The sequence below is a fragment of the Mytilus galloprovincialis genome, chromosome 3, assembly GCF_965363235.1.
Source record: "Mytilus galloprovincialis chromosome 3, xbMytGall1.hap1.1, whole genome shotgun sequence".
NCBI classification, from domain to species: Eukaryota; Metazoa; Mollusca; class Bivalvia; order Mytilida; family Mytilidae; genus Mytilus; species Mytilus galloprovincialis.
In genome coordinates, this window is record NC_134840.1 from 110,824,751 (window position 1) to 110,841,124 (window position 16,374).

The following is a 16,374-nucleotide window of genomic DNA, read 5'->3' on the forward strand; positions in this document are numbered from 1 at the left end:
AAACGCACTCAAGAACATCTGTATCGTTTTAAAAGACCCAATAAATTCAAAAGTATCATTTACCAACACCTTAAGAAGCACAACCATCCTTTTAAATATTTAGCAGTTCAACCTTTAGAAGTAGTAAATAAGCAGCCTGGTGAATCTCATTCAAAGTTTGTACGATCACGGAAAATAATTGAATTAAATTGGATTAAAAAATTACAGACAGTCTACCCTCTCGGTCTTAATGATAATATCATGGGAATTGGTAATATATCTAGAACCGATTCCGTTAACATTTTGGATATAGTTTCTAAAACTGTTCGTAAAAACCGTTCTCACGGTCGTAGGACAAATCGCAATCAAAGAAAATTTCGGACCAATCATACCAATATTTCGGACCAAATTTCTATTTCAAAAAAACAACGGCAGACATTATCTGTTAACAAAACTCTGTTCATTACCGGTAAATAAGTTAAATAAAATTTTGGAGGATTGCAACACAATTTCATATAGCAGTTCTAAATATGAAATTGTTCAAATTATTATGGCATATTGTTATTCTAAACTATTTCCCAAAATTGATCGCCCTGAAGATCATAAAAAACATTTTATTAAAATAAAGAATCCAATAAAGGTTTTGATTTTGTAAATATTGCCGGTATATTTAACGACCATTCTGTTAAAGAACACATTCCTGGATATTTTGACAATACTGAGCTACCTCTTATTTGTTATATTTACAAGAAATCTACCCTGAAATTTGTGTTTAATTATAGTCAACTGTGTAAAGATGTTAATATCAGTGAAAATACACCTACTTCTTGTAATTGTAGTACCTCCGAATATATTTATGGACCCATTTCCCATGTTATAACAGGAGATCTTAACATCGTTCAAGACCGAGAGTTAAAATCATTCCTCAGTAAAGGACCTAAATATCGTCCCCCGTCAATTAATAATTGGAATGAGTGTCGTAATATCATCCACGACTCACTCCATACTTACTGTATGAAATGGATAAAACGGGAAAAAGCTGACAAAAAAAACTCTTTTTTTTAATTCAGTAATGAAGATAGTTGATATACGTATTAAACATTTTAAAGAACATTTTACTATTAACAATAACCACAAAAAACCTATTTCTCGTATCAAACATAAACTAAAAGAACTAGTCAAGAAATTTGTTTTTATCCCGGCCGATAAAGCTGCTAATAATATAATAATTGTTTGACGTAAATTTTACATTGAGGTTCTGAAAAAAGAAATCACCAATTCACCAACATTCCAACTGACTCCATTTTCAGAAAACGACATCTGTAACAAGCATAAACTTTTAGCTACCGCTTTACAAGCATAGCCAAATACAATGAAAGTCCCAACTATGTACTGGCTTCCGAAGCTACACAAACACCTTACAAATATAGATTTATTTCGTCTTCAAGCCATTGTTCCACTACTGAATTGTTTTTAATTATAGTCAACTGTGTAAAGATGTTAATATCAGTGAAAATACACCTACTTCATGTAATTGTAGTACCTCCGAATATATTTAAGGACCCATTTCCCATGTTATAACAGGAGATCTTAACATCGTTCAAAACCGAGAGTTAAAATCATTCCTCAGTAAAGGACCTAAATATCGTCCCCCGTCAATTATTAATTGGAATGAGTGTCGTAATATCATTTTTTAACGGAAAGAAATCACCAATTCACCAACATTCCAACTGACTCCATTTTCAGAAAACGACATCTGTAACAAGCATAAACTTTTAGCTACCGCTTTACAAGCAGAGCCAAATACAATGAAAGTCCCAACTATGTACTGGCTTCCGAAGCTACACAAACACCTTACAAATATAGATTTATTTCGTCTTCAAGCCATTGTTCCACTACTGAATTGTATATTCTTCTTACCAGCACACTTGGTACAATTAAAAACCTGATAATAAATTGTTCAAATAAGGCCTTCAAAAATAGTGGAATTAATTACTTTTGGAGTGTCAAGAACTCGTTGGAAGTACTTGATAAATTGCATGTTTATATTGGTGATTTTAAATCTGTTCAAAGTTTTGATTTTTCTACCCTGTATACCACATTGCCTCACATTCTCATTAAGAAAAAATTCACACACCTAATTAAATGGGCATTTAAAAAGTCAGAATGTGAATATATATGTTCAAACTCTTTTAGGTCATTTTTTAGTAGCAATAAACAAAAAAACTATGTCAATTGGATATGCTTTGATACTATATATGCCCTTGAATTTTTACTAGATAACAATTTTTTTCGCTTTGGGGATTCCGTATATCGTCAGATTATCGGAATTCCAATGGGGACTAACTGTGCACCACTTATTGCGGACCTGTTTTTGTATTGGTATGAGTTACAATTTATGACAAAAATAAGCAAAGACCCATCGAAACAACATCTGATAAACAAATTTAATAATACTTTTAGATATTTGGATGATATTTTGGCTCTCAATAATGACGACTTCAGTATGTATATTAAAGAAATTTATCCTGTTGCACTTACTTTAAATAAAGCTAATACTAACAATGACCACTGCCCTTTTCTCGATCTTGATATCTATATCACTAACGGAAAGCTGAATACTAAAATTTTAGATAAAAGAGATGTTTTTCATTTCCTATCGTTAATTATCCATTTATAGATGGTGACGTTCCCTTGTCACCATCTTACGGTGTTTATATATCTCAACTTGTACGATTCGCTCGTGTATGTAACAATGTTTTAGATTTTAACGAGAGAAATTTATGTATTACTGAAAAATTATTACACCAGGGTTTTCGATATCACAAATTAGTCAAAACATTCACTAAATTTTATCATCGGTATAAGGACATCATTCGTAAATATAGCTCAACATGCAGACTTCTTATACGTTCAGGTATTTCACATCCAATTTTTTATGGAAATATTCTTTATAAAGCACAAAGGTGTCAGTATTCATCTCACAAACTAACAAAACCTTTGAATAGACTTATTAAGAAGGGATATAGTTACGATACTGTTGTCAGGTCATTAAAGATTGCATATTTTGGCGTTAATATTGATTCACTTATAGGGTCTTTGCATCGGAACTAAACACATTTATTCAAAAACCAGTTGTTGGCATGACACGGGTTATGTTCTTCTCATATATGTTATGATGGTATGATACTAAACCCCTAACGGGAAGGATTGTGCCTGATGTTCATATGATGAAATCATAATCTTTCAGTCAGTTTAATTGAAGTCTGGAGCTGGCATGTCAGTTAACTGCTAGTAGTCTGTTGTTATTTATGTATTATTGTCATTTTGTTTATTTTCTTTGGTTACATCTTCTGACATCAGACTCGGACTTCTCTTGAACTGAATTTTAATGTGCGTATGTTATGCGTTTACTTTTCTACATTGGCTAGAAGTATAGGGGGAGGGTTGAGATCTCACAAACATGTTTAACCCCGCCGCATTTTTGTGCCTGTCCCAAGTCAGGAGCCTTCGGCCTTTGTTAGTCTTGTATTATTTTAATTTTAGTTTCTTGTGTACAATTTGGAAATTAGTATGGCGTTCATTATCAATGAACTAGTATATATTTGTTAAGGGGCCAGTTGAAGGACGCCTCCGGGTGCGAGAATTTCTCGCTACATTGAAGACCTGTCGGTGACCTTCTGCCGTTGTGTTTTTTTCTATGGTCGGGTTGTTGTCTCTTTGGCACATTCCCCGTTTCCATTCTCAATTTTATGATAAATGTAATCTTCCTTGTTCGTATCTGAGATACACTGTAGTGCTTAACCAACCAGTCCTCATTCTTGTACATACCCTTGTAGCCATCTTTATTTATATCTCCTATACACTGCAGTGCTGTACCAAATCTTCCCCATTCCGACATTCCTTGTAACTTTTGTTCACTCGCTCTGAGTAGTATATGTGGCTGTTCATATATAAAGAAATACAATTTGTTTGATAAAAAAATCGACGGTTCCCAAAACATGGTCACTTAGTGGTAACTTCCTGCCAAATACAATTCATTAAATAATATGAGATATAAAAGTAGTATGATATTGAAATACAGCATGCTCAATGTTTATTGCAGATTTCATTGAGGATTCAAACACACAAAATATATCACTATTCATATGTTCTTGGATGGAAATCTTTCATATTAATCAATACGGTAAATATAACTTCAGTTGAAAAACTTCTAACAAAAATATCTATAAAAATGTATGTTTTGGTATATATTATTTCAAAGCTTTCAAAAAACGAAACTGTTCTAGTATCCACTTGTTTCGATGATTTTTTTTTATTTATTCACCACTGACGAACGTTTAATCCCCATGTGTTGAGAACCCCAAAAAGTTCATGCTTCTATACTGATATAAAGTATAATTAATGCGGTGTGTGTGTGTGTGAATTCAATGATAAAGCATCGATAAGATCTTTCTAAACTTTAGATCTACTAACATCTGTGTCCCCATAGTATATATGGACAACACCTGAATCTAGTACATCATTATAATGAAGAGGTGCTCCGACTAGTAAATCATCTAATCCATCACCATTTATATCTTCAAAGACAATAGAAGTACCAAATCCACTTCCAGACTGGAACAAAATTACATTATATATTAGGGTATGTAAGCAAGTTATTTTGGATTCATTTATTTCATATGGGTTAAGAGAAACTGTATTTTACGTTCGATTTATTGTATTTTTTTGTTCTTCTACGCATGTCTGCGTTCAAGTCTGTAAAACAATAAACTCTGCTGAACAAATGAACTCGTAGTTCGTAAATATTAATGGAACCTGGGAAATTGGTATAATATGGCTCATAATGAAGTAACATAAACGCAAAACGTTTTGGAAGAGTATTGAAATTTTCAATGATCAGATGACACAAGCCCTTTACTTTCGATTTTTACAGTAAGTTCTTAAGATTTGCTGTTGAACCACTGTCATAGACTGGTGGCAAGTTAAGAAAATATGTTGAAGAACAGCATTAATTAAAAGCATTTTGGTAATACCGGTAGCGTATGAACCAGTAAATTTTCTGCTGTTAGAAGAAAAGATAGGTAAACTATATAGATGAGATAGGTAAACTCAAATGTCGAAAACAAACTGACAGTGCCATTACAAAAACGAGAAGGAAAAGTCGAACAACAGTTCACAAAACACAATATAGAAAATAGAACACTGAACAACACAAGCCCTACTAAAAACCGGGGTTTAATGCTCAGGAAGGGTAACATATGCTGCTCCACATGTGACACCTTTCGTTTAAATAAAAACCTTGTAATTTGTTATTGTTGTATTAGTAAGAGCGTGGATTTTCATTATGTTTTGTTTACTTATTTATAATTCCGGGGACCTTTATAGTATATTATAAGTTGTTGGTTTTAACTATCAACGGCTTGACGGGGACATTGTAATTTTGCACATCTTTGTCTTGCTGGAAAATGTGCTCATATACATTCCTATGTGTATTACATCTTTAGAAACCAGAAGATGTTGTCTAATCTTTAATACAACCGGAGGTGTTCTTTTCTCAATGTTGACTTCTACAAAAAGGTAAAATGACAAAAATACCAATGAAAATTATAAACGGAAAGACCCATCTCAAATGGCACAACCAAAAGCTCAAACACATTACAGCTCTTCTATAAAAGCATGCAAAACAAAACATTGATCAACTTGCTTGCTATGTTTGCTTGGTTGTTTGCGAACAATAGGAAGCCAGAGTTTCAGTCTGTTTTTATATATACAGGGATTTTATTGGACAATAAGAATTGACATGAAATGAATTTAATGTTTATTGGCCAATTATATTCCAGTAAATAGTAAACAGACTGAAATAGACTTCCTATCTGTTGTTACAAACATCCAAATAAATATAGCAAGCAAGTTAATCAAAGGTTTGTTTTGCATGTTTTATAGAAGAGCTGTAAACGACCGAACATATCTGACATATTCCTGACATATGAGAGCAGATTTGCATTTGGGGTGATACATGCATAGCAGGTACATGATTACCCTGTCGACGAACTCTTTGTCTGTACTTTAAGAGTTTATGAAAATTTCAAAACTTTTTTGTGTTTGTGATTTAATGTCCATCAGTCTGTGCAGTATGTTCCAAATATAAACTGTTAAACCACTGTCCTAGACAGGTGGTAGGTTAAGAAATGTGTTGACGCTAACTGCATTCATGTTAAAATCTATTGTAAAAATTGTATACGTACCTTTTCACCTACAAACATTTTCTTCAAATATAACTTCTTGTCAGTTTGTTTTAAACAAAAAACAAAAACCTATAAAAGAAACGTACCTAAAATGCTTCTGTGCACAATTTTATCATTTTTTACGCATCTATTTCGTATAATTGTCATACAAACATTTCATTTGGTCAGTGTTGTGTAAAAATTTTAGTAACTAAATAATAGCCGTTTTTTGAAGCCGAGGTTTACCGATGGTCACCTTTGTAAACAAACTACAAAGAATCATGGATATTCAGGCAAGCGCGTGTGTAACATGTTCAATTAGATTAGATTATTTCGATGACAGAGCGAATTTTACATTTGTTGACTCTCTCTGACAATTTGCTTTCTCCTTTGCACTTGCGTAATTTCGACCACCGGATTTTTACGAGAAAAGTCACGCTGAGGTCAATGCATACGGCAAACATGTAGGCGAAATGTTGCTTCTAAATTTGGACAAAAGACGTTGAGATAAAAGTATATTTGTATAAGTTTTATCATGAAAATTAGCCATTTAGTTATAGATAAACATTTACACCATTTTTTAAATTTGAATTTGAATTATTGCTACTCTGATTGTAAAATGATAAAATCCAGATTTGTTTTAAATTCCCCTCACCACAATCTTTAGAACAAAATCTTATCTTCAATTCATTTTCCTTTTCTTTTTACTTTTTTGCTTTAATTCTTTATGTGCATCGATCGAAATTTTGAAGTTTGTGTGCGCCGTCACTGGGCTATTTTCGCTATGCCAATATGTGTGTGTAGGCTGTAGACGTGATTGTAGCAAAGCCTCAGCTATTAGCTTGGTTTCTTTATGAATTATACAACATTTTTTAAATTAAACTGAACGGAATTTCCATTTAATAATTCGAATAATCACTCCGAACTTAAATAATTTGAAACACGTAGAGATATTTCTTCATAATGAGGTTATAAAGATAAAAATATGAAAACAGCTTACTCCCCCTACTATTCTATTTTCCGATGTAGATTTCGGGGCTCCTAATACAATAACTCCTGGGCATTCTTCGTCAGAATTGTAAAGCTTTCCGGTGCTGATAGAGTAACCTTGTATAAAAGTATAGAATAGATAGTAAGACATAGAAATTGCAGCATTAGATATATTTCAAACAATACTGGGGATTCAAAATGTGTCATTATCATTCATTCAGTCTATTAGGATAATTTGCCTTTTTCATATGTATGCTCCTGTCATCCTGTAAAATTGTAAACATTGTAAAATGTACCTTAATTTTCACCGCGGTTGTCATGAAGTTTGTATTGTTTCTCATTATTCCATACAATTGTTGATTATCTTAAGCATCTATTTTAGACTTCTTTGATAACCATTTTGCATAATGTAGGCATATACGTCGTTGCATAGATGAAGCATGATGAGTAACTAGCCAAACAAATTTGAATGTTTTTCTTTAGAGCAAGATTATATAGATTTCACTGAAATGGATGGGATTTACGCTCAATATCTCATTTATATGTGATTGTTGATATGAATTTATAATGAAGTGACTGATGTAACGATGCAATAATATTACCCATTAAGCTTCCATGATGTAGACTTTGCTTCACGGCATCTTCAGCGAAGTCCAATCGGGTGAAGAACGAGGAAAAATCATCAATTGTTAAATTGCCGGTATACTGTAAAAAGCCACCTGTTAATATCAAATGATTTCTGATTATTATCACATTTGCATCATTTCAACAATATATAAAATCATTTTGTTGAAGAAAAACCCATTTCGCTTAATTTTTACAATACTTGCATGATTCTTACATAAATGAATTAAACAGATAGAACTTTATTTTCGAGATTAAGCATTTTGTGTTCAACTGTTATTATAACGGATGTGTTTTGCCTGATATTCCCTAAATTGGGCACTAGCTACGAGATGTATAAAAAATCTTAAATATTGAATTTGCTTTGTTCAATCATTAATGAAAGTGAAATAGTGAAATGATAATTCGCTTTTAGCGACAATTATGGTTCAACTTTGTCAAAATAAACTACGAAACATTGATGATGAATTATGCATTGCAATTGAGAAATTCGACCTCCGTCAATCCGTTTTCATGCTAACCTCAATTTAACCCCTTTGCTAGAGATGGATGACGCATTAGTCGTGCGTGTTGAATTATCTAAAGGAAAAGAATATCAACATGGAAAGTGAAACAAAGGTAAATCATTTGATTGACTGATTCGATCCACAAATAATCTTTCTTATACAAGTAAAAACACGATGATTAACATATTACTATATTTTTAATCTATTACATGAAATTGGACCGACCTCGGAAAACAATCAAATTGCACGATTTCCATATCTATTTAAATCTATATCTATATTTATGTTTATATCGATTGTATGGCCATCGGAGATGCTCGAAGGTCAATTCGATAGTTATTTAGTCGGCGTCTTGACTAAAATAAACACAAACCGATACTACATATTTTCGAGTCCATGCCCTACAAATTATTCATTTTAGACTTTTAATGATTTGGATAAAATTAATGTTATCAATCAAATATGAAAATTTGAGTCAAATCGATGAATATGTATTTGACAGAGGGTGCCTCTTGAAAGGTAATATCAAAACGCTGATAATGATACAATTATGAATAACATTGGTTATGACATGATAATGTAAGTATCTGTCGAATCGCACTTTACTTCAGTTTTTAGGTAGATTTTATCCGTTTCTTTTGAAATATATAATGCATGAAATACAAGTATATGAACCTTAGAGGTTTTCAAATCTATGAATGGAAAATTAAAGAAAAACTTGCTATACATCAAGTAATATTACAAATGATACCTCGAGGACTAACATTATACAAGCAGCGGTAAGGTGTGGAAAATGTGACAGATTTGATTCAGAAATAACTGGTGAATTAATAGAGCCCTATTAAAAACTCACTACATACTTGTAATTAGAAATATGACTTATTTTATGGTTTTGGCCTGTCGTCTTATTTCTTGCATGAAGAGATAATATACATAGTAGTAAAACATCTGCTTTAATTGGCTTATCCAGTCGATGTTACGACATTTGCATTGGCAATGTGTTAGGTGAATGATTATTTTCAAAGGTTAAAGATTCATAAACAGCATTTAGTATTGTACAAACCTAACGAACGTGTTGCAGAAATAGTAATTTTTATGTCATAAATTGGAAATTTTAAGAAACAAACCTTCATTTTCTAAGAATCCTGTAGCTCCTATTAGAATGTTTAACCATGAATTATCTTCAAACTATTCAATATCAAATATACATTATAAATTGGAAAGTAGAGCAAATCAAAGGGAAAATGAAATCAAATCTAATGTACATTATAAGAAGATAAATACTTTGTGAGAAGGGATGTAACTTTTCTACAAATAGAAAAACATCACACAAAACATCCAAGTAAACACAGTGTTCATATGAAATATGCAAATTGTGTGTATGTCCTGCACTTGTGTCTTTATCAATTTCAAAAGGTTTCTTTTGTTTGTTATATTGCTTACTTTAGAATGATAATTGCCTTTCAAACGAAAGGCTTTTTTCAGTGAAAATGAATGGGGAATGAGTCTATAGCACACAGATGATGCCCCTTAGCATATAAAGTTATTAAGGGACATTACTGTAAAACGGTAAACGCGATGCTATCCAAATTAATAAATTTGTACTTGATCTGTACTTTATGCGGTAAGCATTGTGTATAAGTTTCATAATATTAGCTCAGGAAAATCTAAGTTGAAAACAGAACGAAACGGGAAATGCAGCATGTTATTTAATGTGTAAAGGGACACAACTCTACAAAGGTTAAAGTTTAAATTCAAACTTGATCTGTGTTTTGTGGTAATAAACATTGGGTATACGTTTCAATACATTTGGTTTAGGAAAACTAAAGTTATAGAACAGAAACCAACTTTGGGACGTACGTACGGGCGGACAGACAATTAAAGGTAATACTTTACATCCCCTCCGCTACAGTGGGGGGATAAAAATGTATAAAAATGTTATGATATGAAGATCTTTAGTTCTTCATTAAATCGATTGCATCACCATGGTATGGTTTAAGTAGTTATATTGCTTGACTCATTCGATTTTGAAGAGAAAAAAAATTGAAAATTACCTTGAAAACGCACCTTTTTTAGTTTTAATACATGGACATATGTATATGACATTTACTCATAGTAGTGTTCTAAATGATCAAAATAGTACTTCAGTAATTTCATGCGTTCGAAGCGCTTTTCTTAATTTATTCTGATAGGAAGGCTTAAACCCAAACAATTAAAATTAGATGTAAACATATTTTTGTGTCATTTGGTCTCTTGTGGAGAGTTGTCCAATTGTCAATCTTATATTATTAACATACTTCGAACGACAATATTTCATAATTCTACCTGTGTGACGGTTACATTCTGACATCAAAGTCATCAAACGCACGAGTCAACGTAGAGCCATGTTGTCCGCCTTCTTAAAACTTTTTAATTGTGTATGAGTGGGTTTAACATACATAAATAAAATTCAAAAATAAGAAGGAAATGGATGATGTTACATTTGATATATGCTTTGTGCATCTTTGTTAAACATTTGTTTGTTTTTATTGGTATTAAGGATGTACTTAGGTGAGCTTTTGAATTTTGGGTCAAATGTTCGGTCTCCTTGGTGTTTTTCCATACAATACAATGTAAAATATTTTGCCCCATAACACCAATTTATTTTTTCATATAAGACCAAATAACTCATGAAAGGTCATTCACCAAAATTTTAGAAGATTCTCGATTTTCTTTTTTTTTTTGTTTTAGACCCAAATACTAGTAATACCAATGCAAATATAAGGTAAAAGTCCGAGTCAGTCTTTTCCCGCCATATTTTAAATCTCAAATATCTCGAGAAGGAGGTCAATGACCTATCAATATTTTTAGCTTATTTTTATCCTTAATTGATGCTCTACCAGCTTATAGTATCAATTTCAAATTCTTTATTTATTAATTTTCACATTACCTCACCTAAGTACATCCTTAAGATACTTGTGGTACTTGTACATTCTTTCATTATTGTTTATGATATTCTCGTATTTTTTTCTTTCATTTTGGTAATATCTTTGTCTATATGCCTTTTGGTAATACTTCGAAAACTTGTTTGTTGCTTGTCTTTCATTTTTGCTATGTGCTTTGTCTATGTGATTTTTTATGTTTCTTTACTACATATTTGAAGTGGTTCTGTACTGATACAACTCATCATTGTGTTACTGTACTATGGTAAATTTGTGTATTCTTGGCTTTAATATTTACTAATATGCCTGCCATTTTGTGCTTCTTTTGATTTTGCCATTTGATTAGGGACTTTTCGTTTTGAATTTCCCCAGGAGTTCAGTATTTTTGTGATTTTACATTTTACCCCATCTTCTTTTTTTATATGTATAGAAAGTTATTATCTACATGAAATTTGGAAGAAAAATTGAACCTTAAAAAATCACAATTTCTTAATTTTTTTTTACCCCTATTGAACGTATTGGTAGATCCTGTACTTCTCTCTAGATCGTGAATAGAAGTTGTACGAAAAAGAAATGACTTTGTTGTTGATGTTGTATGATTTGATGAAATCCGTTTGCAATAGATTTTCATAGCCGGACAAACGATACGTATCAAACTCGGATAAATCACTCGTCAAAAGACTGACAAAGCCAGCTCATTTAAACAAAGTAGAAACAGCCTAAAGTAACACAATACCTACTGAATACTTAAGGATATTCTATGTGCTTCAAAGGGCATAGCAATTCTGATATACTAAACTAAATATTAACTTTAGTGGTAACAATATAAATCTGGTGATAATTATAGTTCACTTATCTCAAGGCAAAATTCAAAGGTTACAATAGTTTGAAAACCTTAAATGTCGTCTGTGTTATTACCTTTTTGTTTGAAATTGAGAGTCCTATCTGAGCAAAATAGTAATCTGATAAATTTTCAAATTTGTTTCTGAAGAGCCTGCCGGTAAAGTATTTAGTTGTATACGACTGTAAATTGCGATCCATGTTAAAACACCTTCCAATAGGATGAACAAAATCGCTGTGTTTCAGAGGAATCATATCCTTCCAGAGAGGTGCACAAGTCTACAAGAAACAACCACATATAGTACATCAGTTTAAGAAGTACAATAATACATAATCAAACAAAATAAAAACTACAACGGTATAGGGTGTTTATGAATTGTGCTTCTAAGTAGGTGAGCGTTTGTTTTTGTTGAACTTAGGTATTCCTGTTATTCCTTTGTTTTCCTCTTACAGTTGACGTGTATCCTTCGGATTTGGTTTGTAACGAACTATCTTATAACTACCATTTTCCGTACTTGGTACAAGACATTTTAAGGAAAACTTATGGGTTGAACCTTGGCATAATGACATGCCAAACCTCCGGCTTTATGACAATATTAAAAATATCACTACCTGACAGAAACACAACTCAAACACAAGCAAGAACATCCATAACAAAGAAACGCACAAACAAATTATCGAAGGGATAGCTTCAACAACTAATTGGAACTATTAGTTTAATGATTACTTTGTGAGCAGTTATACTCTATAAAAGAAATCATGATAGGAAACGCATGCCCTGGAATACCTTATCAACTGAGAAAGATATTATCGATACGCATGCGCTACAGGAATGTTCCTACAAAGAAATGAAAAGCAAAGTGTGTTTTTCCGTTACCAGCAGTAAAAACCCATTTGCTACATCGTATTGCCTTTTAATATCCCCATTTACAAGTTTATGTTTACACTGTTTGGCATCAATATACAGGTATATGCCCTTTCCCTTCTCCAACATAAAGATGAGGAATAACAACTGAAATAGAATATTCACGTCATCCTGAATTTGTTGACCGGTTCGATATAACTGATTTTTAACGGGAGATTATATCCTCCTTTTTATGTTTAATAGTGGTCATGATTATTCCAGATAAGTTGTCATAGGTAAAAAGTATGTTTTAATCAATGTTCATAACTCTTGCAATTCAGTCTAAACTCATGATCAGCAGAATTTAAATCAACAAATGAGGTGTACTAAGTAGTGATTGCTTTTATATAATATCATTATGGTTTTTTTTATGGAGTGGAATATTGGAGTAAAGTATTAGAGTGGCGCGTTGGATTGAAAATGAGTAAGTTTAGGGAGCATAGGGTTAAGCAGAAATCCATATTTAATCTTTATGCTTTTTTTTAGTAATGCCAGATTCAAATACAAAGCCAATAGAGGTTAAGAAAAATACAACTTTCTTAAAACAATGTTTTGTGCTGTGGTTTACTCACAATTATGGTTTCATCAAAAATAGACATTGCTGCTCCAAGTAATTCATTATCTTCCTCGTACCCCGGGAGATTTTGCCATCTTCGACTGTCTGTAAAGTATATATTTTGTTGGAATGAACTCAATTAGTTATTGTTGTCTGTTATTATGAACTTCCTTTATTTTAATTTACCTTGAGGTTCTTAATGTTCATGCTTTGTTACGGCAGTACTACTCTATTATTTCTCAAAAAAAAAATATGGGGATGGTGAATATGACTTGAAAATATTAGTTTTTTTATGTGTTATGATCGGATCATGTTTGTTGTAGCTTTGTGTGTACTTCTAAAATTGTAAATTGTTAACAGTAGCTGCTAGTTATGTTATACTGTGGATTCATTATTATTCGTTGGATACCAATTTTCGTGGATTTCGTAAGTACAGATAAACCATGAAATTAAATATTCAATGAATAACAAATTTTCTATAGGCTTGTATACATACCAAGTCAAAACCACAAAATTAAATATCCACGAACATGTAAGTTTCCCATAATCCACGAAAATCGCTACCCACGAAAATTAATAAATCCACATCAGTTTTAATTTGGTTTTAATTTGGTGCCTGTCCCAAGCCAGGAACAACCTGTACAGGTAAATTTTAATGAAACATACAAGCTGAAAACTTCAACCTTGATTGATTTCAAGAGGTCACATAATTAGATAAATTTAACATCAACCTTTGTTTTATGACCCCAATAAATGGCCAACATCTCAAGATTGAATACCCCAATAAATGGCCACCATTTGATGTTGACCATGCAAGAGGGTGGACATAATTAAGAGGATGTCACAGGCTGTACTGTAGCAATGCGAATTCACACTCGGCAAAACAGGAATAGGTCATGTCCGGCTGACCAGACGACGTAGATTGAAAATCCCTCTATTAATTAAAACCGACCAAAGAGTAAAAAACAACCGATGGCCACCAATTAGTCATCAACACAGCAAGATGCAATGATGCGGACTTCATCTGGCACCAAAATATATAAATGAATTAAAATTCAGAAAACATGCAAGACTACCAAATACCAGATGTTCCTGGCTTGGGACAGGCACCAAATTAAAACCAAATAAAAACTGAAGTTCCGCATTCCACTAGCCTGTCTTTCATAATGCTTCACTTGAATTCTGGAGCCTCGTATTTCTAGTTTGTCTTGACCAATCGTGCGGACTATGTTTCTCAAATTAGCATTCATTACTCTTTGTGCTTTAGGAATATCAAAGTCAATAAATACATTTTTGTAGTTTCTAGAGTCCTTTAACATTCTTTTAGCCTCCATGACTTTCCTTCTGTCGTCTGAGCTTTCAAAGCTTACAATAATCACACCGGGTCTGCTGTCATTGTTACTCTTTTTTCTGTCAGCCGATTTGACACTTATATCCTTTAATTTTAGTCCGTCTTTCAATAGCCCACCCACTTTATTTAGCAGGTTTTCATTCTTACTTTCCGACAAATTTCTGATGATAACATTATTTTGATGATCTTCCCTCGATACAAATATTGGTGCTTGACTCGCGGTCTCTGCGTATGTCTTCTTAAAGTCTGACAATTCTTTCTTTACACTATGTACGTCCTGTTTTAAATCCGTTCTACATTTCGAAATATTACTTTCCATTTTCTTTTCCATCTTATCCAAGTCCTTTTGTGTGTTGCCTCTTTCTTTGCGCATTGCTGTCTCAATCCTTTTGTCTATCTGTTTGCTTTTTTAAACAACTATGAACTAATTAAATATATTATCTTTGGTTTGGCTAATTTCTGTCAGTTATTAAGGCTAAAATTTGACAAAAGTACACTTATATAGATGGTGACACTTTTATGGTCTATTAATAAAATCATTTTTTGTGTGTACATTGTACTGTTGAAATTGCTGGACTGGCATGATACATGTACATATTCTTGGTATACATTTGGAAAGAATATTCCCCTCACCCCAGGCCTTTGAAATAAAGTTAATAATTGCAGGGACTTGAATGAATTAAACCTTTTTAAAGACCTTGATGAAAAATTAATTTAAAGAAAAATATAAAAATATTTTTAAAAATAGATTTAAGAATAAAAACTTTGATAAAAACTGTATACACTCAAATGTGTCACTAAAGTAGAGAGTTAGTGGTCATAATTTAGAAATAGAAAATAGTGGACAATATATAATTCCTAGAAAGGATAGAATATGTAAACTGTGCCACTTGCTGGACAATGGAGAACACTCCTTCCTTAATGGTAAAATTACCAAAATAACTTGAGATAATCTTTTTGAAATTGTTTACCTTTTCATAATAAAGTCTCTTAAGACATGTAAGAACAAAAAATGAAAGAAATGCTAAACCTCAATATATGAACATGCTTAAAATATTGGCTCCTTTATAAAATAGTCGTAAATTAGAACTGAGGGCAGAAACCTAAAAAAACATTCCATGTGTTAATTTCTATTTCTTTGCATTATAATTGGGTTTGTTTTGTCACAAATTAAATACAATATGTTTATATGACAATAAAAATATTATGAAATATTGTTGTAATGAATATTTCGGATATATTTATTCAATAGAGAAATAATGAATTGCCTTAATTTTATTTAGAATAAGTCCTAAAAACATTTTTTAACATTTGTTAAACAGTGTTGAATGCAGATCAGTCTATCTACAATGATCTAATTATAAACCATTTTGAATTAAGAAATTTAATTTGAATAACACCTTTTCAATAGAAAAAGGCAGGCATCGGGAAAGTTTGCATTATATTAGAAGATGATATTCATTTATTCTTCTTACC

At 32.1% G+C, this 16,374-nt stretch overlaps 1 protein-coding gene across 1 annotated transcript in view; it reads right to left on the minus strand.

Annotated features, from left to right (window-relative positions):
- The window catches only part of LOC143066877 (integrin alpha-4-like), a 54,882-nt gene that overhangs the window by 19,371 nt on the left and 19,137 nt on the right, over positions 1–16,374 (minus strand). Inside the window, exons 3-10 of the mRNA XM_076239687.1 lie at positions 13,564–13,652; positions 12,166–12,366; positions 9,454–9,514; positions 7,799–7,915; positions 7,207–7,313; positions 6,228–6,296; positions 4,456–4,596; positions 3,811–3,922 (exon numbers count right to left, since the gene is read on the minus strand). Of these exons, the coding sequence (XP_076095802.1) occupies positions 3,811–3,922; positions 4,456–4,596; positions 6,228–6,296; positions 7,207–7,313; positions 7,799–7,915; positions 9,454–9,514; positions 12,166–12,366; positions 13,564–13,652 (897 nt within the window). The remainder of the gene's footprint in view (positions 1–3,810; positions 3,923–4,455; positions 4,597–6,227; positions 6,297–7,206; positions 7,314–7,798; positions 7,916–9,453; positions 9,515–12,165; positions 12,367–13,563; positions 13,653–16,374) is intronic.